The sequence below is a fragment of the Lemur catta genome, chromosome 21 (assembly GCF_020740605.2).
Source record: "Lemur catta isolate mLemCat1 chromosome 21, mLemCat1.pri, whole genome shotgun sequence".
Taxonomy (NCBI): domain Eukaryota; kingdom Metazoa; phylum Chordata; class Mammalia; order Primates; family Lemuridae; genus Lemur; species Lemur catta.
In genome coordinates, this window is record NC_059148.1 from 25,242,828 (window position 1) to 25,268,879 (window position 26,052).

The window sequence follows — 26,052 nt, forward strand, 5'->3', positions numbered from 1 at the left end:
AGCTACAAATTGAGTCAAGCTGTGTAAATCCTATTCTCACTCACTCCAGGCAATAGGACTTGAGATTTACCTTTGCATAAATAAAATCTCACTAAAACGTTCTCCCACAAATGAAGGCAAATTTTACGTCCACCTCTAACTAAACCAAAAACTGCTGAGGCTTTCAAATGCCTACAGTTTTCGTACATTATGTCACAGGTTTCAAAGACCCAGGATTTATCTCATAGCTAGGGTCAAGATCAAAGTATTTTTAGAGGCTTCCCAGCAGCCTCTAGAAATAGAAAGATTTTTCATAACAGGATATGAGGTGGTTGAGTGTGCATATTTATTGAGGAGGGTTATAGAAGATTTTTTCTCCATTGCCCAGTAGTTACCTGGAACCATATTACATATAAATTGGGCATGTGATAAAATACATCAAAAATATTGAAAGCTTTATGTTTAGAAGCAGGGTGAAATTTATTTTACAGTTGTTTACATTTTGCATTTTCATTAGTGAAGGAAGACAGCATTTTTTTCTTTTCAGAAAACACTTCAGTGAGACTTTTGACATACAACAAAATGAAAAACTTCTATTCAGTAATGAAGTTTAGGTAAACAAGAAGCTAAATTTTTTCAAATCAATGTAACACTTTGTTTTCATTGTACATAGAATTATGTACATCTGAGGTTACGATGATGTGATCTGAGTTTTCAGTAAATTTTTTTTTTTAATTATTTTTCCGTCTCACTGAGTCAAATGGAGTTTGACTCTAGATTGGGGGGACATTCCATCAGGCATTCCTGAAGGGACAAGAAAAGATGTCAGGTTGGGGCCAAGCCGAGACATAGTAGATCCATGTCCCCTGGGGAAAAGCATGACCCCTGGACTCCAGGATCATTAATATCTGCACCATCCCAATGTGTTGTCTTTACTACATTATAATTTTCCTTTGTTCCCCCATGTCTTGATAAAACTCTAGAGCCTGGACTTGGCTGTGCTTTGGCGAAGTAGGGAAGGGCCTGGATCTCTGCTGGCCTGAGAAAGGGTAAGAGTGGCCCAAAAGGCCAGGCGTGGTGGTTCACGCCTGTAATCCTAGCACTCTGGGAGGCCGAGGCAGGTGGATCTTCTGAGCTCAGGAGTTTGAGACCAGCCTGAACAAGAGCGAGACCCCGTCTCTACTAAAAAATAGAAAGAAATTATCTGGCTAACTAAAATATATATAGAAAAAATTAGCCGGGCATGGTGGCGCATGCCTGTAGTCCAGCTACTCGGGAGGCTAAGACAGTAGGATCGCTTAAGCCCAGGAGTTTGAGGTTGCTGTGAGCTAGGCTGATGCCACGGCACTCACTCTAGCCCAGGCAACAAAGCGAGACTCTGTCTCAAAAAAAAAAAAAAAAGAGTGGCCCAAAGAAGGCAGGTAAAGGATGACAAGAATTCACCACTAGAGTCTCTTGGGGCAGCACCTGTCTGGTCACAGGGGACTGCCAACACAGATTACTGGGACATGTAAGCATTCCCCATAATCCCCCAAACACACCTCCTACAGGCAGTCAGACACAGTGCAGAACAGACTGTTGTCATGCTAGCTTTACAGAGAACTCTGACTCTTGAACCTGGAGATTTAAGATCCCAAGTTACAAGTACCTGCACAGTCCCGCTCATGTTAAAATTTATCCCTCCCTGCCATAGTCTGTCCTAATGGGCTTCAACCTTCTATGGCTAGAGTTTGGGGTTTTAGTAACATTTTCCAACTAACTTCATGAGGTTTTCAAAATTAACAATATTGCATCTGAGCAAGGTTTTGGTTGTGCAATGGCTATCAACTGGCAAGGGGCATTCTGTCCAAGGCACAAATCTTGCCCCATTTTTAAGGTTGGATTTGGTTAAATCATGCACTTGGACAATGTTTATTGAGCATCTACAATGAGATAGGCCCACAGAACTGAATAATGATGCCAGCTTGCCACTCCAGGCTGTCAGGATATGGTAGAGGAAAAGATACTTTAATCTATAATGACTACACAATGCAGTTGGTTCATGATAGAGATCAGTATCCATTTGTAAGGCTTTGTTTCATTAGAGTCACTGAGGAAGAAGCTGTGTTGTAGGCAATGAAGGTCATATCAAATGTCTTCCCTGTCACTTTTTTTTTACTGAAAGAGAAGGCTCTTGAGGCAGTGGAGAGCATAGATTCAGTCATACCTAGGGAAAGATACAGTTCCACCACTTACTAGCTAGCTCTAGAGCAAACTCTTTGGTCTCTGTTTTCTCATGTACAAGATGGAGCTTTCATTGGGAAGTTGGGAAGATTGAAATTAAGACAGTGAACGTGAAGTGTTTAACGAGGTGCCTTGGCACAGAATGAATAATGTTGTTGTTATATTTGCTTTGTGCTCTCTTCCCAGAGCATTAACTGCCACCTTCAGAGCTCTGTTACTTGTAGCAGAGAGGTTCCTTCTGAATGTCAGTCAGTCAAGAAGTTATTAATGGGCCGGGCGCGGTGGCTCACGCCTGTAATCTGAGCACTCTGGGAGACCGAGGCAGGTGGATTGCTCGAGGTCAGGAGTTTGAGACCAGCCTCAGCAAGAGCGAGACCCCGTCTCTACTAAAAATAGAAAGAAATTATCTGGCCAACTAAAAAAAATATATATATAGAAAAAATTAGCCGGGCATGGTGGTGCATGCCTGTAGTCCCAGCTACTGGGGAGGCTGAGGCAATAGGATCGCTTAAGCCCAGGAGTTTGAGGTTGCTGTGAGCTAGGCTTACACCATGGCACTCACTCTAGCCCGGGCAACACAGCGAGACTCTGTCTCAAAAAAAAAAAAAAGAAGTTATTAATGTAAATAAGTTTTTTTTAACAATAGAAAATATTTTAATTTGATCCATGTACTCAGCACTGTGGTAGGTGCCCCTATACTGTTACAAAATCAGTATAAACAGTTTCCTAACTCTAGGTGATATTCATTGGCCCTGAGTTATCTGGGGGTGTGAAATTAATCCCAGGAAAATTATTAAAAAGGAACAAGGTCTATGAAAGCTGCCCTGGAAGAAAAAAAAAATGTTTCAGGTAAAAAAAGAGTATGGTTGTAGGAAGCACCTAGAAATACTGAGAAGTAATTATGGAATATACATACATCATGTTAAACATCTGCTAGATTTACAAAGTGGGTGAACTCAATGCTGGTCTCTTCACTCAGGGGCAATCAGGGTCTTCTCCCTTACCAGATATAGCTCCCTTCCCATAGAGCCCCAGAACAAAGTGACCTCAATAACTACACCACACAGAACCTGAAGAGATGTCTAATATGAATAAGGTTTTATTTATTTTTGGATTTAAAAACCCTTCCTTTCATGAATGCACATTTATAGGGCAAGTTAGAGTAATCAACCACATAAACAGCTGTCCTCACATCATAAGTAGTTGTTTCTTAAAATGAAAATCCCAGTGGTAGTAATAAATTCAAGTATGTGTAGTTCTGCATGTCAGACAACTTAATGGAAGATAGCATGTACTGAAAACCAGTTTCTGGTGACTGAAAAAATAGGCCCCAAGAATTAAGGACATTAACGTCCAACAATGCATTTTAAGAGTTGAGTGAAATGTGAAAAAGCAAAAGATACTAACACATTGAGTATATTAAATAAATACAAACTTAATTGCTAAAGTGAATAATAAAAGTGGAAGAATTCCTCCTTCCACATTAGATATTTTTATAGACTTTAGAGTCCCAGGCAGAGCCAATGGAGTCATCTATTTCCACTTCACCTTTGCTTCACTGAACCTCTCATTCCCAATCAGTGCTTGAGGAGTTTGACGTAGTTGGCTTCTCTTAGGCCTCCTCTTCTTCTTCTTCTTCTTCATCATCTTCCTCTTCTTCTCCTTCTCCTTCTTCTTCTTCTCCTGCCTCTTCTTCCACAGCAGCCTCTTCTGGGGCCGGTGTTGGGGCCAGAGGAGGAGCCACTTCAGCGTGTGGTGGTTCTTTAGAAAGGCTCATGCAGCCAATAAGCATACCTAATACTAGGAGTATTAAAAGTACAATGACGAATAATATGATTGCATTTAGAGCCAATTCATCCTGTTTAGTATCAGTAGCATTTTGAGGTCCTCCTTGTGGGGGCTTTGAGGGCATTGGTTCAGCTGGCTTACCAGGAGGGCCACTGTCCACACTGCCCCCATTTCCTACAGTTGCGCAGTCAGGTGGGGCATACCCAGGGATACAGTGACAGTGCCCTAAATCATTACAAATTCCTTTCCCCTTACATGTTGTCTCTGGATTACACTCAAGCGCGACCGAGCTATAATCTGTGCAAGAGGAATTCAAGCAGACTTTCTGTGGAGCACAGTAAGTGCCAGTTAACACATCACCTTCATCAGGGATGTCAACATCGGTAAAGGCATCTAAGCTCCAGCACCACTCATTTTCATGAGGGACCTGGATCATTGTACGGTGGGATTTGGTTGTTGGTAACAATTGAATACCTGAACATACAAGTTTCCCACACAATACATCTTCACCTGTGCAACTAACATACTGATTATTTTCATTAGAACGGCCACAGTTTCCAAACCGGTCCCCTTTTCCATTTATTAAATTGTAACAGTCCTGTGTTGCAGATTCTGCACCAGGCCCAAATACTTGCACGCACTGAGTAGTAGGGTCTATACACACACCTTCAAGACAAAGGTACTTGATATTACAAGGTGAGCCATCTTGCATAATCCTGTCTTCAGGGCATGAGCCAGAGGTACCATCACAATATTCTGGGAGGTCACATTGGTCCTTAACATCACGACAAGGGTTTCCCTTCTGCATAAGTTTACAGGAAACACAGCAGAGCCCTTCACTACACTGTGCATCTCCCTTCAGTTGACAGTTTGAGTCACAGCATTGGTTTTGACCACAAGCAGAACCACAGTCACACTGCTCCGGTGCCTGTACCACACCATCCCCACACTTGGGATTCCTACGCTTGCGGCCTTTGGGCCAGGGTTTGTTAAATAGGCAGGCACCTTTGTGTTCACGAAGGAAGTGGTAGAAGTAGTCAGAACTGCAGTTGCTGAAGCCACTTTGTTTAGTGATATTTTCACGCATGAGGCAAAAGTGCTTATCCTTACACATGCAGGCCGAGTGGTCATGCTGAATACCCAGGTTGTGCCCAAGCTCATGGACCATGAGCGCTGCAAACAGGAGAATATCTTCATGGTAGAAGGATTCAACAGCTGCCGCAAAACTGCTTGAGCAGGCACCATTGAGAAATGCCTGGCCCATACTCTCTCCAGGGTGGTGTCCAACGATCATGTGGGCAACATCATGCTTCACACGAGGGAAGAGCTTCTCTCGTCTCCAGCTATTGAAATTCCTGAGTGTAACCTGCAAGTCCACTGGGACCTCTATTAGATCCCGCTCAGTCCAAATCTCCATTCCAGCTAGCACCACCTCTGTGTTTATTCCCCTAGTGAAGCTGTTGGCCAGAGCAACAATGTCCACTACTCTCTGGACTGTCTCATTGATGTTACTGCCCCACATCTGGAACCGCTGGTTGTTGACCACGACAAACATCTCCACGTACTTGGTGTGTGACCACAAGTAGGACAGTGCCTGTAGATGATGAGGCTTCCTGCTCCCTCGTTGCCAGCTGGTGGACACCGCTTGGCTGTCTTTGGAAGTGACACTACAGAAAACTTGTGCTTGATGTGCCATGGTGTACAACACATGTTCAAACTGCTTTGAAGAGTCCACGGGCTCAATGCCATAAGATTTTCCCTCCTTAATCAGGATGCCCCTGAGGCCTGAACAGCTGTTGACAGAAACAAAAGAACCTGGCACTCCTTCTATGTAGCCTTCATAGTGACAGTCATGTGAAATGAAAGGCAGTTCTTGCCCCAGGATGGCATTATGGTAACTGTAGACTGGAAAGTTATTCACAAAATAGTCTCTCTTCACCTTCAGGTGAACCAGGTGCTTCTGGCCTTGCATAAATAGCACATAGGATGCCTTTTCTACAGGGTCTTCACTTCCCCTGCCTGTCAGACTCTTTGGGATGACTATTTCATAGGAAGAGTAATATACCAATTCCATGTCACAGTATATGCTTGGGAAAAAAATCATCCCCAAGAGCAACATATTCCCCAACCTGACACATGAAAGACCTTGGGCTTTCATGTTCAGAGCCAAGCCTGAAGCACTCTCCTAGCCTCATACAAAACCACAAGGGGTTTCTGTACAGCAGATAGGAAGGAGGCAGAGTCTCTCTGAGGCTGTTGCTGACATGGCCCTAGTGAATCAGTTGATGATGCAGGCCTGTGTCCAACAGCAGCAGTTCTTCCTGACACACAGACCCTCAAACACAGGAACTAACCCCAGACCTATGCTGGCTGCATGAACAGTGTCCCCTGCCTACCTCCTGTAGTTACAGCCTTCTATCTCAGTCTCTTCCTAGTTTTTCTAATGTCTCTGTTGTCCTTCCGATGGTTTCCCTTCTCTGCAACGACTTTCTATACCATCAGCTTCATTCCGGCATCCATTAACCTCCTTTTTACATAACGGAAGGATATATCATGAACAAGGGCTATGAAGTCTTATAATGTAGGACTGTACTATGGGAAAGGAAACAAAATCTCTATGCCTTCCTTAACCTCCTCAACTGGATCTCATGGAACACCCCTCCCCCACCCCTGCAGTCGTCTGTTGCTCAGCTAACTCTAAATGTTCCAGACTAGGGGGAGGGAATGGGATAGGGGAGACACTTAAAGATATCTATGGTGGCCACTCTCCATTGCCCATTTCCTCTCCTCTTTTTTTTTTTTTTTTTGAGACAGAGTCTCACTTTGTTGCCCGGGCTAGAGTGAGTGCCGTGGCGTCAGCCTAGCTCACAGCAACCTCAAACTCCTGGGCTTAAGCGATCCTCCTGCCTCAGCTTCCCGAGTAGCTGGGACTACAAGCATGTGCCACCATGCCCGGCTAATTTTTTTTTTTGTATATATATTTTTAGTTGGCCAGATAATTTCTTTCCATTTTTAGTAGAGACGGGATCTCGCTCTTGCTCAGGCCGGTCTCGAACTCCTGACCTCTAGCGATCCACCCGCCTCGGCCTCCCAGAGGGCTAGGATTACAGGCATGAGCCACCGCACCCGGCCCCCATTTCCTCTCCTCTAAACCCCTTGCTCTAAGCACACAAACATCTTAACCCAGGGTGATCTTTTCAGCTCAGTGAAGTGTTGTGTGTGTGTGTGTGTGTGTACATCTCACCAGCCAGTGTGCTAGATAAGATAAGTGGTTGCCTTGTGCCCCAGCATAGACCCCAATGGGCTGCTGGGGGACGTCCTCTTATTTAACATCACCAAAATTTCTAAGTTTTCATTATAACAATATCCAAAAGTGTATATGGGAGATGCCAACAGAGCAGACTCCTCTTATATGTGATTATCATGGACACATTATTTATAATCTTGGGACTACGCCCTCTGAGAGATGGCCCTACATATTGGTATCCTAAGATTATGCCTGTTGAAAGCTAGGTATTCTAAAAGTCTCTCCCGTGTTAGAATATAATCTCCATGTTTTCAGTCCCCACTTCTGTTTGTTCATGCTGGTACTCCCAGGCCTAGGTGAGCCCCTGCCCAAGAGTAGATGAACAAGAATTATTTTTTGAATGAAGAAATGACTCCCAGGTACAGGTGGTACAGTATCTCATCTGTTCTATGTTATTTTTTTATACATGTTTCATGCCTGCCCTGATGGCTGAAAACGTCTTCAGAAAAACTCACATGTTGCACTATGCTGATCACATTCATGATCTCCAAATTTATCTCCTGCTGCATTTTGCTGGTCAGTTCACTCTCCTAATTTCTTCCTCCTTCATATTTCACTGAAAAACATAGAAGCCACCACAAGAGCACTTCCACATGTAGCCCCTGTATGAATGTGTATCTAAATTTTCCTCCTATTATAATGGATGAATTGTTCATGGTGCTTCTAAGGCCAGTCCTTTTACTTGTGTGGGGGGTCTCCTTCCATTTCAGTTTCCTATAAACTTCACTTAGATGATGGTCCCTTCTCTCTTTTGCATCTTAGATACCTAAGGTTTCCATTGGATTAACCTCCTTATAGTACGTATGCTATGCCATCTCACTTTAATAAAACCATTCCTTTCAGCGCACATCACTCTCCAGTAACCATCCAAATCTTGCCTCTGTTTTATAACGCATCTCTTTGATAAAGAGTACATACTTGCTTTCTCCATTCTTAAACCACTCATCTCTTTTTGACATTTTTTAAATAGTACAATATAGTGCATTCACATGAAAGTGCTTAAAACACAATGTATGTTTCAGTGAATTACTGAAAATATAAAATAAATACAACTCTGATCAAGTAACTGATACTTTCAGCTCCACAAAAGTCACTCATTGCTCTTCCCAGTCACAGATCTCTTTCCTGAGAGGAATCATGATCCTGTCTTTTTTTTTTTTTTTTTTTTTTTTTTTGAGACAGAGTCTCGCTCTGTTGCCCCGGCTAGAGTGAGTGCCGTGGCATCAGCCTCGCTCACAGCAACCTCAGACTCCTGGGCTTAAGCGATCTTACTGTCTCAGCCTCCCGAGTAGTTGGGACTACAGGCATGCGCCACCATGCCCGGCTAATTTTTTCTATATATATTTTTAGTTGGCCAGATAATTTCTTTCTATTTTTAGTAGAGATGGGGGTCTCACTCTTGCTCAGGCTGGTCTCGAACTCCTGACCTCGAGTGATCCACCCGCCTCAGCCTCCCAGAGTGCTAGGATTACAGGCGTGAGCCACCGCGCCCGGCCATGATCCTGTCTTTATGGCAGCCACTTTCCATTTTTCTTTATAGTTTTCCTTCTTAAATATGCATCTCAAAACAAGGTTTTCTTTTACCTGTTTTTCACCTTCATAGAAATACATACAACCTGGCCGGGCTTGGTGGCTCACGCCTGTAATCCTAGCACTTGGAAGGCCGAGGCGGGTGGATTGTTTGAGCTCAGGAGTTCAAGACCAGCCTGAACAAGAGCGAGACCCCATCTCTACTAAAAAAAAAAATAGAAAGAAATTAGCTGGACAACTAAAAATATATAGAAAAAAAATTAGCCGGGCATGGTGGCGCATGCCTCTGTGGTCCCAGCTAGTCAGGAGGCTGAGGCAGAAGGATTGCTTTAGCCCAGGAGTTTGAAGTTGCTATGAGCTAGGCTGACACCACGGCACTCTAGCCCAGGTAACAGAGTGAGACTCTGTCTCAAAAAAAAAAAAAAAAGACATATAAGCTCAATTTTTATACACTTATTTTATTACATGCTATGCTAGTTTCTTCCATGTTACTGTGTGATTCATTTCTATTTCTATTGCTGTGTACTAGGATTTCCTATGTGAAATCGTCATTATTTATCATCTCTTATAGTTACTCTGAACTGTTGGGTCCTTTTCCTTGGGTCGAGCTAGTATGAATTGAGTGGCTGTTATTGTCCATGTGACCTATGTAAGTGTCTACTCATAGAAGTAGAATTTCTAGGTCATAGGGTACATGAGACATCAACTTAAGTACAAAATAATGTGTTTTTCAAATTGGCATGCTATTTTACATTCACAAAACAGTGTATGAGAGTTTTCAGAGCTTTACATCCTCAGTAATACATATTTGAAATGGTTACTCCTTTAACTTTTACCTCATCTTGTGGGAAATATGTCCTTGTGGCTATACTTTGCCTCTCTCTGAATACTACTGAAGGTGAACACAATTACAAAATGGTTATTGACCCATCCATTTTTCAGTTTTGTTTTGTTTTGTTTTGTTTTGACAGAGTCTCACTCTATTGCCTAGGCTAGAGTGCCGTGGTGTCAAGCTCACAGCAACCTCAAACTCCTAGGTTTAAGCAATCCTTCTGCCTCAGCCTCCCGAGTAGCTGGGACTACAGGGATGCACCACCATGCCCGGCTAATTTTTTTCTATATATATTTTTAGCTGTCCAGATCATTTCTTTCTATTTTTAGTAGAGACGGGGTCTTGCTCTTGCTAAGGATGGTCTCGAACTCCTAACCTCGAGCGATCCTCCTGCTTCGGCCTCCCAGAGTGCTAGGATTACAGACATGAGCCATCGCGCCTGGCCATTTTTAAGTTTTTAATTGACAGATAAAAAGTGGTTATGGTATACAACATGATGTTCTGATATATGTATACTTTGTGGAATAGCTAAATCAAGCTATTTAACATATGCATTACCCCACAAACATCATTTTTTTTGTGGTGAGAACACTTAAAATCCACTCTTAGCAATTTTGAAGTATGCAATATGTTGTCATTAACTGTAGTCACCATGATGTACAGTAGCTCTCTTGAACGCCTTCCTCTTTTCTAACTGAAATTTTGTGTCCTTTGGCCAATGGCTCCTGAAACCCCCAACCCGATCCTCTGGTAACCTCCATTTTACTCTCTCTTTCTATAGTTCAACTTTTTTACACTCCACATGTAAGTGAGATCATGTGGTATTTGTCTTTCTGTGCCTGGCTTATTTCAGTTAACATAATGTCCTCCAGGCTGTCAAAAGTGACAGAATTTCCTTATTTTTAAAGACTGAAGAGTGTTCCAATATGTATACGTACCACATTTTCTTTATCCTTTCACCTGTTGATGGATGCTTAGGGTGATGCCATATCTTGGCTATTGTGAATAATAATGCCGCAGTGAATATGGGGATGCAGATATCTCTTTGACATACTGATTTCATATCCTTTGGATATATACCCAGTATTGGGGTTGCTGGATCATGTGGTATTTCTGTTTTTCATTTTTTGAGAAACCTACATATTATGTTCCATAATGGCTGTACTAATTTATATTCCTTCCAACGGTATACAGAGGTTTCCTTGTCTCCACATCCTCGCCAACACTTGTTATCTTTTGTCTTTTTGATAATAGCCATTCTAACAGGTGTCAGCTGATATGTCATTGTGGTTTTAATTTACATTTCCCTGATGAGTGGTGATATGGAGTATTTTTTGATATATCTGTTGGCCATTTGTACATCTTTTGAGAAATGTCTATTCAGGTCTTTTGCCCATTTTTTAATTGGGTCATTACTATTGAGTTGCTTGAGTTACTTTTATATTTTGGATATTAACCCTTTATCAGATGTATGGTTTGCAAAGATATTCTCCTATTCTATAGGCTGTCTCTTGTTGAGTGTTTCCTTTGCCATGCAGAAGCTTTTTAGTTTTATGTAATCCCATTTTTCTAGTTTTGCTTCCATTGCCTGTGCTTTGGGGGTCTTATTCCAAAAATCTTTGCCCAGACCAGTGTTGTGGAGCTTTCCCCTCTATATTTTCTTCTAGAAGTTTTATAGTTTCAGGTACATTTAAGTTTAATCTATTTTGAGTTGTTTTTTGTATACGATGTGAGATGAGGGTCTAATTTCATTCTGCTGCAATTGGATATCCCATTCTCCCAGCACCATTTATTAAAGAGACTGTCCTTTTCCCATGATGTTCTTGACATCTTTGTTGAAAATGAATTGGCCACAGATGCATGGATTTGTTTCTGGGCTGTCTATTCTGCTACAGTAGTCTGTGTGTCTGCTTTTATGCCAGTACCATGCTGTTTTGATTACTATAGCTTGGTAGTAGATTTTTGGAATCAGACCATGTGATGCTGTGTTGAGTTTGTTTTGTTTTGTTTTATTGCTCAAGATTGCTTTGAATATCAGGGTCCTTTGTGGTTCCATATGAATTTTTGGATTATTTTTATTTCTGTGAAAAATGTCGTTGGAATTTTGAAAGAGATTGCATTGAATGTGTAGATCACTTTGAGTTGTACTGGCATTTTAACAATATTTTTCCAATCCACGTACACAGGATGGCTTTTCATTTATTTGTGTCTTCTTCGATTTCTCTCATCAGTGTTTTATAGTTTTTAGTGTACAGAACTTTCCCCTCCTTGGTGATATTTATTCCTAAGTATTTTCTCTTTCTTTTAGCTCTTGTAAATGGGATTGTTTTCTTGATTTCTTTTTCAGGTAATTTGTTGTTAGTGTATAGAAATGCTACTGTTTTTTTAAGTTGATTCTATATCCTGCAACTGAATTCACTTATTAGTTCTGAGTTTTTTTGTAGAGTCTGTAGGGTTTTCTTTTTCTTTTTATTTATTATTTTTTTAATTTTATTTATTTATCTATTTATTTGAGACAGAGTTTCTGTTGCCCAGGCTAGAGTGCTGTGGCGTCAGCCTAGCTCATAGCAACCTCAAACTTCTGGGCTCAAGTGATCCTACTGCCTCAGCCTCCCAAGTAGCTGGGACTACAGGCATGTGCTACCATGCCCGGCTCATTGTTTTCTCTATATTTTTAGTTGTCCAGCTAATTTCTTTTTTTTTTTTTTTTTTTTTTAGTAGAGACGGGGTCTTGCTCTTGCTCAGGCTGGTCTCGAACTCCTGAGCTCAAACGATCCGCCCCCCTCGGCCTCCCAGAGTGCTAGGATTACAGGGATGAGCCACTGCGCCCGGCCTGTTGGGTTTTCTATGTGTAAAAACATGTTGACTGCAAACAGATAATTTAGCTTCTTCCTTTACAGTTTGGACGCCTTTTATTTTTACTGTTACCTAATTGCTCTAGTTAGGACTTCTGTAACAGTACTATGTTGAATGTAACTTCAGTGGGTATCCTTGTCTTGTTACTGATGTTAGAGGAAAACTTTTAGCTTTTGAACACTGAGTGTGCTAGCTATGGGCTTGTCATAGATGACTTTTGTGTTTAAGTACATCTCTCTATACTTAAGTTGTTGAGAGGTTTTTCTTTATTATCATGAGAGGATGTTGCACGTCGTCAGATGTCTTCTCTGCATGTATGGAAATGATCCGTATGATTTTTGTCCTTTATTCTGCTAATGTGGACTATCACATTTATTGACTTCTATATGTTAAATTATCCTTGCTTCCCAGGAATAAATCTCACTTGATCGTGGTGAATGATTCTTTTGATTTGCTGTTGAATTCTGTTTGCTAGATCGTCGAGAATTCTTGTATCTGTGTTCATCGGGGATGTTGGCCTCTAATTTTCTTCTCTTGTGGTATCCTTGTCTGGCTAAGGTATCAGGATAATGGTGGCCTCATGCAATGAGTTTGGAAGTTTTCCTTCCCCTTCATTTTTAGGAAAAGTATGATAAGGAGTGGTATTAGTTCTTCATTAAATGGTTGATAAAATTTGTCAGCAAAGCCATCAGATCCTGGGCTTTTTGTTGGTGGAATACTTTTTATTACTGATTTGATCTCCTTATTCATTACTGCTCTGTACAGATTTCTTGTTTTCATGATTTAGTTTTGTCTAGGGATTCATCAATTTCTTCTAGTTTTCCAATTTATTGACATATAAATGTTCATAGAGGTCTCTCATGATCCTTTATATTTCTGTGGTATCACTTGTAATATCTCCTCTTTAATTTCTGATTGAGTCATCCTTTTTATATTGATTCTAATAGAAGAAAGCTTTCATCCCTACCCATCCATCTAAACTCTCTGCGACTGGTTACTAATGAATGACTCTCCATTGCCAAATCATATGATCAACCCTCAGTCCTCTATGAACCTTTCAACAACATTTAAAAGTTAGACAATGACGTGGCTTATGTTTTAAAAGAATCACTCTGTCTGCTGGCTGGAGAATAGGCTAGTAGGGGAGCCAGAGTGGAATCAGAGAAACCAGTTTAAAAACTTCTGCAGTTGTCTAGAGGGAGTTGAAGGTGACTTATCCCACACTGGAGAGTTGGGATATGGTGGGGTGCTGGTAAGAGGTCACAACGGGATATATGTTGAAGATAGAGCTAAGGATTTGCTAATGGACTGTATTTGTAGTGTAAAACTCTTCTAGAAACACTTTCTTTTGGGTTTTCAGGACATCGTTCTCCCTTGGTGGTACTCCTACCACACTGGAAACTCTTCCTCTGGCCTATTTACAGACTTCTCCTCCTCTTAGCAACATCTTCACAGTGAACACCCTAGGGCTAAGTCATTTTTACCTCAGATGCCTTCCCTTGTCTAGCTATACTTCCTCCCTAGGCAGTGTCAACCAGTCCCATGGCTTAAACTATCACCTATACACGGACAGCTCTCAAATATACATCCCTAGCTGATTTCTCTCCTGAATTCCACACTCAATGATCATACTGCCTCGCTGACATACACATGTGAGTATTTAGCAGGCATCTCAAACTAAACACTTGGAACACCTGCTCTTTCCATACTCACTCCCATCTCAGTAAATCGCAGCTCTTTTCTTGCACTGGCCCACAGCAAAGCCACTGGAGTCATACTTCTCTGCTGCCTTTCTCTCACACTACATCTGCTCAATCAGCAAACCCTCTTAGCGCTATCTCACAGTATATCCAGATGCCAGCTATTCTCATCACCACCACTCCTAAAAGCTTCCCACATGGCAAATGACAAGAGTTGTTAAGGATTCCCTGCTTCTACACTCCATTGTCCATTGCCCTGCCTGTGCCTGTTCCTGTTCCTCACAAAGCACATGGAGTGCTCCTTCAGTACTTATCAGCTCAGGTCACTCCTGTGTCAGAACCCTTACATGCTTGCCATCTTCACTGAAATAAAAATACCATTCCTTACCAAGGCTCTGTGTGATCCAGCTCCACCCACAGCACTCATCCACTACTGTCCACGATGCCCACTCTGTTCAGAGATGCTGATCCTCCTTGTTCTTCTTCTTACATGCCAAGCACGCTCCTTTCTCAGGACCTTTTCACTTAGAGTTCCCTCTCCCTGGTTTACCCTTCCCCTAACGCCTACAGAGCTTTCCCCCTCACATCTCTCCTTAAATGTCTACTGATCAGACAGGACCCCCCCAACCAATGTCTTAGTATCACACCCCACCCTAACATGGCTCTTGATCCCCTTCGACTGCTCATCTTGCTTCATCACACATATTAAACCCTGGTACACCATGTAGTTATCTGATTATTGTTCACCTCCCCCCATGCCCAGTTCATAATTTTTACAGGAAGAGACTTTGTCTTATTCACAACCACATGCCACGGTGCCTGACATGAAGAAAGACTATGTATGAACTATACATGAATAAAGTCTCAGTGAAGAGTTGTAGGATGAATGAATGCATGAAAACATGGGAAGGTAGTGCAGGTATGAGCCCCTAAGTATGATGAAACTTTTTTTAAAAGCATAAAGCTGGGAGGTCAAGGCCTGGAATGGGCAAGTAGGTTATCCCTGGAGATTTGAGCATTCAGGACAGGAGACAGGATCAGCAGAGGGAAAAGAGAAGAATCCTTGATTTGGGACCCTCGAAGCAAGATTTTTAATGCCACGTATGGTCATGAGTGGGGCTGTGAGGAAAGGAAGAAAGTCCATGGAAGTCTTAACCACAGCTGGGCTCAAGGCAGTGATTGCCAGGGTAAGGGAGATAGAATATGATTGCAAACCACCACATGGTAGGTCAGAGTGCCACAGATACCAGGGAAATTCAGTATTATGCCTTGGTGGTGGTTAAATCTGGTCATACTGAACAGTGCACAATTAATAATACAATTCTTACATCTGTCATCACACTTGGTTTTAGATCCCATAGCATTTATTTCAGTGCCTGCTCTATGGCAGACTCTGCACTAGATAACCTCACACAAGTTATCTAATTTAACCTCACAAAAACTCTGTAAGAGACATCCTTTGTGTGGCCATCTTACTGAGAAGGAAATCCAGGCCTGAGGAAGTTAAGTTGCATGTCTTAAGACCAGTCAGCCAGAAAGTGACGCCTGCTGTTTAGGAATGTGGACCCTGAAAGACCCAGTCAATCAGAAGAGGGATGACTCTCTCCTTTTAAGAAAGGTTACTCTTTGCTCACAAAAGTCTCTTCCTGGTTGGATTTGCTAGGCTAGGAAGACACCAAGATGCAGAACTGACACAGCACTCATACTCTTAGCATCCAAGGGAAGAAAAGAGCTCTTGGAGTGCTGAAGAAAGGTGTGTCAATTTTTCCTCTTAAATTTGAGTTGTTTTATAAAACGTTTTTAGATATTTAGATTGGTTATAAAAAATGGCTAACGTAGCCAGTATGATCCAGAATTGTCTGCTCTTGTAAAACCCATCAGTGAAATTACCAGGCTCTTGTTTTTGGTGTATTACTGTATAAATGTAAAAACTTCAACGCAGACCCAAAATAGTTGTAGGATTTGATGTACTTATACAATTTAGTAGCAACAGTTTTAGTTTTCCCGTAAAGAGATATTTGAATGTCTGTGGTTACCCATAAATCAAATCATGACACATCAGTTACCTCAAAGTTGGGACTCATTCTCATCCTTAAAAACCAAGAATGAATTGGTAATCTTTTGCTTTATTTTAGCATATTTATTTGTATTCTCTGCCTGAATTTACAAAGACCTAGTTTATCCATGGCAATATAAACGATGGCTTTGGGTAGATAAGGGGTCAGTGGAGGGCATGAGGGAGAGCTTTTTCTCCTGTTCTTGGCACTGACACTATGCCTTTTTTATTTCCATTTTTCACATGAAATTGTCTGTACTTCACCCAGCTCGTGATTATTAGATCCAGATCCACCGCCCCTACTTCCACTGCCAGAAATGCTGTGGTTTCAGAGGTTTTCCCTTTTTGTCTGTTACAAGGTTTTCTTTTGATTTCTCTTCTAGTACATACCTCCGGAATTTGAGAGATTCTGAGAACATCCCATGCGTAAACATACTTCTCACTCTCAAAGTACCAATTGGAAAATTCAGTGAACAAGGAAGCATATATACTCCCTGTTGCATAGAAAACAACCACTTGATGGTCTGGTTGAGACGGACTCCTCTACAGGCTCTACCTCACTTTCCATGAGTATCCCCAAGGATAGCTGATCCGTCCTCTGGAAAAGTTGAGAAAGGTATGATGAAGCAGTTTCCAGAGCCTCAGCAGGGCTGCGAGGATTAAACTAAATAGGAGTCAGGAAGAGTAAAGTCACTCCATGGGAACAAGACCCTCATCAAATGCTCAGAGTGGGGAAATGGACGTGATATGTAATGAGGACAGAGGCTCTTCTGTTAGACTTGCTGGTAGAAGGAAATACTTGTTTTCAGAAGCCATAGGAGATAATGGTTGGCAGTGGACAGGAGGGCCCAATTGTCACCATCCTTCAATGCCACACTGAGGTTACATTTTCCACTCCCGGTAATGGGGAAGCAATGGATGTTCCTGAACTCTTGACTGTGATGACAAATCAGTGTCTGGGGAATCTTAGGAAGGATGTTGGGGAGCCCCGTTAGGTAGATAGTTGTGGCCATGAAACAGACATGAGGTGTCAGACACTTGGCCTGTCATGATTCCACCTCTGATGTTTTCCTTTTCATGTATTTTAAAAGACACTTTCTAATTGTCACCCTGCCTTTGTCATTCATGAATTCATCCCAACCCCTTGGTTATCCTCTTATATTTGATTCTGGCATAACCTCCTTATTTAAGACTCCTATAAATGCATTAAATACCGTAAGTAGTATTGGTTCCTTTTTTCCTGTTGCTTAGCTCAAAAATTTTGACACCTGGGCGTCTAGAGGTTAGGATTAAAAAAAAAAATTTAGTGTAATGTCCAAAACCAGTGTGAATATTAAAGGCACAATACCTTGTCTACTCATTCTTAAAGGATGTTAGCCCTTAGTTTTGAGAAAACATCTCAGTGAGCATATTGGCCCAAAGGCAGTATCAAAATTGTACTTTACAATTAGGTTTGTAAACATAAGGTAATTTATTTTCGGAACTTAATAGAAGACTTTAACTCTATATTGCACAGAATAGCAGATAATAGGTCATGTGGTATTCTGTGAGGCCATGATAATGTCATCTGGGTTTAAAGTAAATTTTTATTTTTCCTTCAACTGAGCCCCAGGGAATGGAACGGAGTTTGACTCCAGGTTGTGGAGACATTACATCAGGCATTCGTAAAATGACAAGAAAAGATGTCAGGCTGGGGCCAAGACAGATGGCCATTCCATGTCCTCTAGGGCATGACCCCCTGGACTCCAAGTGCATTGATACGTGCAGCATCCAAATGTGTTTACTTTACGACATTATAATTTCCCTTTGTTTCCTCCACGTCTGGATACAAATGCAGATCCTGGACTTGGCTGTGCTTTGGAGAACTAAAGGAAGAGCCTGGGTCTCCACTGCCCTGGAGCAGCAGAGAGAGGACAAGAGTGGCCCAGAGAAGGCAGTTAATAGATGGTAAGAAGTCACTACTAGTGTCTCTTGGGGCAGCTCCAGATGAGTTGAATGTGAATTCCAGCACTGTTGTGCTGTTATTGGAAGGTACGAGTGTTCCTCAGAAGCCTCAAATATGAGCAGAGGCAAAAGAGTGCACCCCTTAGAGGCAGTCACACACCATGCAGAATGCTGCCCCTTGAACCCTGGAGATTTCAGGCCTTCCCTTATCTTCTTTCTCCTGCCCATACTAAAAATGGTCACTGCCCTGCAGTAGTCTATCCTAATGAGCCTAACCTTCATTGGAGCTTGGGGTTTCTACACAGTTTAGGATTCACATGAGAGTTAATATGTCCAGTTTCCTAACACCATTTCTAACAACATCCATTCAAACATCTGTCCTAATCTTTGTTTCCTGTCTTAAACCTTGTCTTATAACCCCGATAGTCAAATCAGTCATAAGGACAAAGAACTAAAATTGATAAGTCTGTATAAAACTTCCTTATTTGCTAAATTTTGTAACTTTTTATCAAATATTGTGAGATCCTGAAATGGCTTTTATTGATTCCTGCCTTTTGGTACTTAAAGAGCTCCATTAAATCAGCCAAGAATAATTACCCTATACATAAACCATAATTCCCTTATCCTTGATATTTTAAATATGTGATGCTTATTAGCTTTTATTATAGTCACTATCATCATGTCCAGTAAGAAAAGTTACCCTTTCTGTAACTCCCCACTTCTCCACTGCAGTGCTTCTCAGCAAACATCCTCCACATTTTTTCAAAAGTCCTTAATACAAGTTTACATTTGGAGACCTTTAGTACCCAGTTTCATACTTGTTCTCAAAACTGTCAAGTGACTACCGACACCATGATTTCTCACCTGGATTTGATTACCAGAATCAATCGTGAGAACTTGCGTTGTGATTTTCATGCTTTACTTATAGTCGTGCATACATAACCGATGGCTTCATTTTGGATTTTGCTCTGAAGTTTAGTTTGGTTTGACCCAAAGTAACTTACTAACATAAGTTTCGAGAAAGCAGACAGCAGGTCTGATTCTTCTGTTCGCTCTTTTCTGCTGACATAGGGTGGGCAGTCAGAAGAGGGGCTCACCAAGTGTATCCTGGGGACTGATCCTCAGGAACTTCCCCAAAAGTAGAACATTCACTCAGCCGGCAGCAGTATTGCACCTGAGAAAGATTTTGGATGTGCCATGCCTAGGGACTAGCAACCACTATATGTTAAGGTTGGTTCTGGTTAAATCATTCACTGGGTCAACACTTATTGAGTACCTACAGTGAGCTGTGCCCTCAGAGCTAAATAAGATGTCAGTCTGCTACTCCATGCTGTCAGGATGTGGTAGGGGAAAAGACACTTTAATCCATAATGACTACACAATGCAGTTGGTTCATAATAAAGGTCAGTATTCATTTATAAGGCTTCATTTCATTAAAAGTCACTGAGGAAGAAGCTGTGCTCTGGGGAAATTAAGAACATATCAGATATCTTCCCTGTCACTTATCTTTTTACTGAAGGAAAAGGCTTATGAGGCAGTGGAGAATGTAGATTCAGTCAGACTTCGGGACAGATGCAGTTCCACCACTTACTAGCTAGCTCTAGAGCAAACTCTTTGGTCTCTGTTTTCTCATGTACAAGATGCAGGTTTCATTGGGAAGTTGGGAGGATTGAATTAAGACAATGAATGTAAAGTGTTTAACATGGTGCCTGGCACAGAATGAATATTATTATGCTTGCTCTGTTCTTCACAGAGAAATGACTACCACATCGGAAGTTCTGTTACTTGTATTAGAGATGTTCCTATCATTGTCAGTAGACAGAATATCAACTTCAATAGAAATATTAAGACAAAAAAGTCAAATGAAAAAACAAATACTTCAAGTAAGAATTCAGCATTGTGCAAGAGCCCTCTTGCCTGGGTTGCCTTCCCATTCCCCATGTACCCAAACCAAGAGTATGAGACCTCCCTGGATCACATCTAGCCCCTTCTAGGAAGCCCCAAAGTAGTAGGCTTCATGGAGTCTAGAGTGATGCTTCCTCTGAAACATAAGCATTTTATTTATTTAAAATCACCTACATTTTATGAATAGAAATTGACAGGGCAAATCAGAATACTCAATTACATAAATAATGTTCCTAACCTAATAGGTAGGTATAACTGGGATGAATAACCCAGTGATAGCAATATAGGCACAGATAATAGATAATATATCAAATAAAGGCGATGGAAGATTGTATGCCCTGCAGAACAATTTTGGGTTGACTCAAAAATTGGCCTTATTGAAATAAGATATTGATAGCAATGTTCCATGAGAAGAGCTAAAAGTGTTTCATGGAATGTGAAAAAGCAAAAATATAGGGTATTTTATATATGGAAGTGTAACCAATTTACTAAAATGAATACTGGAAAGTGGAAAGAATCCCTCTTTGTACATTTGTATGTTTCTGTAGACTAGATAGTCCAGTCAGAGCCACTGTAGACATCAAATCTCACTTCACATTTGCTTCTGAGCTGCTCGTTCCCACTCAGTGCTTGAGGGGTTTAATTTATTTGGTTTCATCCTCCACTAGATTTCTGCCTTTGGTTTTTCCTGTCCTTTACCTGCTTCTTCTTTTGGTGCAGGCTCTTCTGGGGCCTCTGGTGGTTGGGCCTACTCTGGTGGTTAGTCCTGCTCTGATGAGGGGGCCGGCTCTGGTGAGGGGGCCGGCTCTGGTGAGGGGGCTGGCTCTGGTAGGGGAACCTCCTTTGGTTTGGGGGCCTTTTCTGCTGGGGGCGCTTTCTCTGCTGGTGGTACCTTATCTTCTCTGGTCAGCTCTGAATCCAAAGACTCCTTTTCTTTATGCTGTACTGTCTGCGCTTCACACGTGAGGTAGGCAATGATAAGTGGACCGCACAGTAGTACTAGAAGAAATACAGGGACTATGAGCACTATCATTTTAAAGTTTATGTCTTTATCGTTACTTCTAACATGACTGCCACTTAGATTTTTCTTAAGTGGCTCACCAAGGGGACCACTGTCCAAACTACCTCCTTCTCCTGGATGTTGGCAATAAGGGGGGGCAAAGCCAAACTCACAATGGCAGTGCCTTAAATTGTTGCAAACTCCTCTCCCATTACACATTTCCTCTGGTTCGCAGTCATACTGGAGTATGGAATGATTAGTGCAGGAATAATTGATGCAGACTTTGTTGGGGGCACAAGAGTCTGCACATCTCCATCATCAGGGATATCAGTACCATTGAAAGCATCCATGCTCCAGCACCAGTCATGTCTGTGAGGGACTGGATCGCTGTATGGTGAGCTTGGATTCGTGGTAGGTATCTAACACCTGTACATATGAGTTTCCCACAAAATATATTATCATCTGAACATGTAGCATGTCTTTGCTGAGCTGTAGTGGGGCAGCCGCAGTTTCCAAACCGGTCCCCTTTGGTATTCATTGAAATGTAATAGTCTTCTGGGGCAGATCTTGCAGGGTACCCATATATACTCATGCATTGCTTATCACAGTTCTTACACTGACCCCTAGAGCAATAGTGAATTCTATCACACAGTGTGCCATCTTGCTTGTAGCTATCTGCAGGGCATTCTGCAAAACTGCCATCACAGTATTCTGGGAGGTCACACTCATCCTGAGTGGGACGGCATAAAAACCCCAGCCTTCTGAAAGTGCAGGCATGGCAGCAGAGTCCATTACTACATTCAGCATCCATCTTCAGACTACATGTCGGATCACAGCATGGGTGACTGTCACAATCAGAACCACAGTCACACTCCTCCAGGTCTTCCATCACATCATTTCCACAGCGGGAATCCCTACGCTTGCGGCCTTTGTGCCAGGGCTTGTTAAATAGGCAGGCACCTTTGTGTTCACGAAGGAAGTGGTAGAAGTAGTCAGAACTGCAGTTGCTGAAGCCACTTTGTTTAGTGATATTTTCACGCATGAGGCAAAAGTGCTTATCCTTACACATGCAGGCCGAGTGGTCATGCTGAATACCCAGGTTGTGCCCAAGCTTATGGACCATGAGCGCTGCAAACAGGAGGATATCTTCATGGTGGAAGGATTCAACAGCTGCCGCAAAACTGCTTGAGCAGGCACCATAGAGAAATGCCTGGCCCATACTCTCTCCAGGGTGGTGTCTAGCGATCATGTGGGCAACATCATGCTTCACACGAGGGAAGAGCTTCTCTCGTCTCCAGCTATTGAAATTCCTGAGTGTAACCTGCAAGTCCACTGGGACCTCTATTAGATCCTGCTCAGTCCAAATCTCCATTCCAGCTAGCACCACCTCTGTGTTTATTCCCCTAGTGAAGCTGTTGGCCAGAGCAACAATGTCCACTACTCTCTGGACTGTCTCGTCGATGTTACTGCCCCACATCTGGAACCGCTGGTTGTTGACCACGACAAACATCTCCACGTACTTGGTGTGTGACCACAAGTAGGACAGTGCCTGTAGATGATGAGGCTTCCTGCTCCCTCGTTGCCAGCTGGTGGACACCGCTTGGCTGTCTTTGGAAGTGACACTACAGAAAACCTGCGCTTGATGTGCCATGGTGTACAACACATGTTCAAACTGCTTTGAAGAGTCCACGGGCTCAATGCCATAAGATTTTCCCTGCTTAATCAGGATACCCCTGAGGCCTGAACAGCTGTTGACAGAAACAAAAGAACCTGGCACTCCTTCTATGTAGCCTTCATAGTGACAGTCATGTGAAATGAAAGGCAATTCTTGCTCCAGGATGCCATCGTGGTAACTGTAGACTAGAAAGTTATTCACAAAATAGTCTCCCTTCACCTTTAGGTGAACCAGGTGCTTCTGCCCTTGCATAAATAGCACATAGGATGCTTTTTCCACTGGGTTATCTCTTTCCTGGATTGTTAGCCTCTTAGGAAAAATTATTTCATAGGAAGCATAATATACTGATCCCAGGTGACAGTACATGCTTGGCAGAAAAATCACTAACAGCATCAAAATCTCTAACCTGACACATGAAGTTACTGGCACTAGCCCCAGCCTCAAGTTCCACTTCTGCAGAGCCCAGGTCTCTTCCAAGGCTAGTTGGTTTTTCTGTAGGGAAGGCAGGATGGAGGCAGACTCTTTTAATGATGACACCAGTGACATGGCCCAAATGAATCAGTTGATGATACAGGACCTATGTCCATCAGCTGCAGCTCTCCTGGCACACACACCCTCAGAAGCTCAGGTATCAATCTCAGATCTATCCTGGCTCCCTTATGGGTAGTTGTTGCCCAACTCAGAGTCTTATAAACTTCAGGCTGTGTGTCTCCTTCTATTCTTGCTTCTCTCCTGTCCTTTAGTAGTTTTAGCGTATGACTTCCTTCCAACAGCAACAGCTTTAATGTTCCTTGGCTAAGTTCCTTTTACCCTCCTGGAGAGATATTCCAAGTAGAAGATCTGTAGGGATTCAGTCAGTACTGTAACACAGGCAAATTCTTCTTTGTCATCAGCCCAGGCCACACTACTCCTGATATCTGTTAATCTGCTCATTCTTTGAAACCCAACATTCTGGCAGGGGGTTGGAGGAAGGGGACAGGGATTCTGTGGGGATCTCTGAGCAGGACAGAGTTCTTTGTTGCCCACTGCCTCTTTTTCTTATTTCTGTAGTATTAAGAGCATTGTTTCTCAGTTCAACCCTCTTTTGTCAGTGTCTGATTTTTTTCTTTAATTCCAGAAAAACTATATGTGGATATCCAAGTTTCCCCTTATTATCTGTTGTTCATAACAAATAAGTTCAGACAATTTATATCAGCATATAAACATAATTCTTTCCTACCACAGACATATATGTTAAGTAAAATGAGCTCAGTTTCTCCATGGAAGTATAATATGTTAGGGATCAGGATCAAAGTTCAATTCCTCCAAACTGCCCCAACATAAAAACAAACTGTGGGATATAACTGATTAACCAAGTGTCTAGTTACCATTTCATCAAGAAAATTTAAATGGGCTCTAGAAGAACTTTTTAAAGATTTGTTCACTTTTGTAACTAAATTGACCTGTAGTATCTGTGGAAGTCCTCATTGGTTTCAATGTCAATTTTCTTGGTATATTTAACAGTACAAATTTAAAAGGAAAAAGAAATCCTATCTACCCCTTCCTTCTCCAGTCAGTCATTTTCCACTGCACTCTAAGATGAACAAAAATAAGACTCTACATCTTTTATCTTGCATAAAAATAACTTTGTATTAAGTACAATATGTATAACATAAAACCTTTCAAATAAGAGTTATGACTACACGTAATACTCAAAAATGGGGAAATGCCCTTAACTAACTCAGAGAGGAATAGTATGGCCCATAATATCTTAAATATTAGCATGAGCACATCAACTCATAACTATCCCCAATTAATAATATTGAATTCCTAATACAGGTGATAAAATATATCATTAACATCTGGCAAGAAAATTCAGTTATATATCAAACCCATTAAAAAATTTATAGCAGTGAAGGTGAAATGATTTCTAGATGGATTTCTGTTGTATTTTATGTAAGAGCAAAGCCTCTTCTTAAATGTATATATTTTAGAAACTATTACAGATTTCAGGTTGTTTCCCTGTTTTAACCAAAACAGGCAGGGCAAAGTAGATTAAGTCATTTGGTGGAATAAAAGAATCAAGAATCAATAATGGAAGAACACTCTAGTGTTTAAATAAATAAAAATATAATTAAAACGAAATATCCAATTTTCAAATTGAAACGCATTTTCTCTTGTAAATACATGCACACACATACTCGCACACAAGATCCGATTTAAATCTTTTGACTTCTTTGACCAACAGTTACCTACTATTCCTTCAACTTATTCTTTCTCAAATTAATACAAGCAACATGAACTCTTTATAGAAAGCAATTCCTCCTAGCTATGTTTAAAGTGATACATTTCTGAAAGGCATTATCCTATGCTCACACATTAAGTATATTAGCCAGAAAGATATACAAGTTGTACTACATAAAGCAGACATAACTGTGGTAAAGCCTCAAGGTATTTGAGTGACAAGTAATGGTTTAATAAGCAGAGAGTTAATAAATCATGTAGGAGAACTGGAGACTATAACCTGCTGCTTTACAAGAACAGTTCTTATGATGTTAAGTTTCCATAGGTTAGAGAGGCCATAAAATACAAGGAAGATACGGTTTCACTTCCAGTTATGTGTAAATTTTGCATTATTAGCAAACTTGACCGGTATGTTAAAGCAGAATTTACTACTGGCCTAGGAACACACAAACAAAACTCCACTTTGAAAACCAAGCAGTCCCTTGGGAGCTAGGTCCCTTGGGAGCTATTGTTTTTCAAGGAGCTCTGTCCAAAGCAGGACCCACTTTTGAGTTACAAAAGCTGAGGCATCCTCCAGAGTATTCACAAACTTCCAGCATGGTGTTCATTTGGACATGTCTGGACACAACATTCATTTTGGGGACCGGGTGAATTCTGCCTGAAGTGACTGAAACACAGGCAAATGATGCTCAGAGTAAAAGGAAATACCATTTTATATGTCTAAAATTCAACACATACGGAAGAGGGAAAAAAAGTCATCCTGAGCCTTTAGAAGATACCCAAATAACAAATTTGAGAAGTTAATGGTAGACTGGGTAAGCTAGAAGGTTCCTCTAAAGAAAAAGAAGTATAACAAAGGTAATTACTGACTTTCTCCATGGAAGACTGAACCTCTGCCCTAAGACAGGAAAACTACAGTTGTTCAGATAATACAAAAACAAGTGCAGAGTTTTTCCTAAATGTAAGCAGTGATCTGCAAGATTGTATTTCTCTAAAAACAGAATAGGCCCTTAATTCAACTCTCAGCTAAGTTT

The 26,052-nt window shown here is 41.5% G+C and overlaps 2 protein-coding genes and 1 long non-coding RNA gene across 3 annotated transcripts in view; 1 reads left to right on the plus strand and 2 right to left on the minus strand.

Annotated features, from left to right (window-relative positions):
* LOC123626045 overlaps nucleotides 1-16,910 on the plus strand; it is a 31,648-nt gene extending 14,738 nt beyond the window's left edge. Inside the window, exon 3 of the long non-coding RNA XR_006730725.1 lies at nucleotides 16,655-16,910. This is a non-coding gene — a long non-coding RNA (uncharacterized LOC123626045). The remainder of the gene's footprint in view (nucleotides 1-16,654) is intronic.
* Nucleotides 3,684-6,213, minus strand: LOC123626040 (disintegrin and metalloproteinase domain-containing protein 1b-like). The gene has a single exon (XM_045534811.1). It carries the CDS (start codon nucleotides 6,146-6,148, stop codon nucleotides 3,815-3,817), a length of 2,334 nt encoding a protein of 777 aa, XP_045390767.1. The 5' UTR covers nucleotides 6,149-6,213; the 3' UTR covers nucleotides 3,684-3,814.
* Nucleotides 16,911-20,784: 3,874 nt separating the features above from the next.
* LOC123625981 (disintegrin and metalloproteinase domain-containing protein 1a-like) lies at nucleotides 20,785-23,394 on the minus strand. Its single transcript, XM_045534721.1, is given in 4 exon segments — nucleotides 20,785-20,855; nucleotides 20,901-21,422; nucleotides 21,425-21,499; nucleotides 21,502-23,394. Coding segments are annotated over 4 exon segments (2,508 nt in total). The 5' UTR covers nucleotides 23,342-23,394.
* Nucleotides 23,395-26,052: the final 2,658 nt, after the last annotated feature.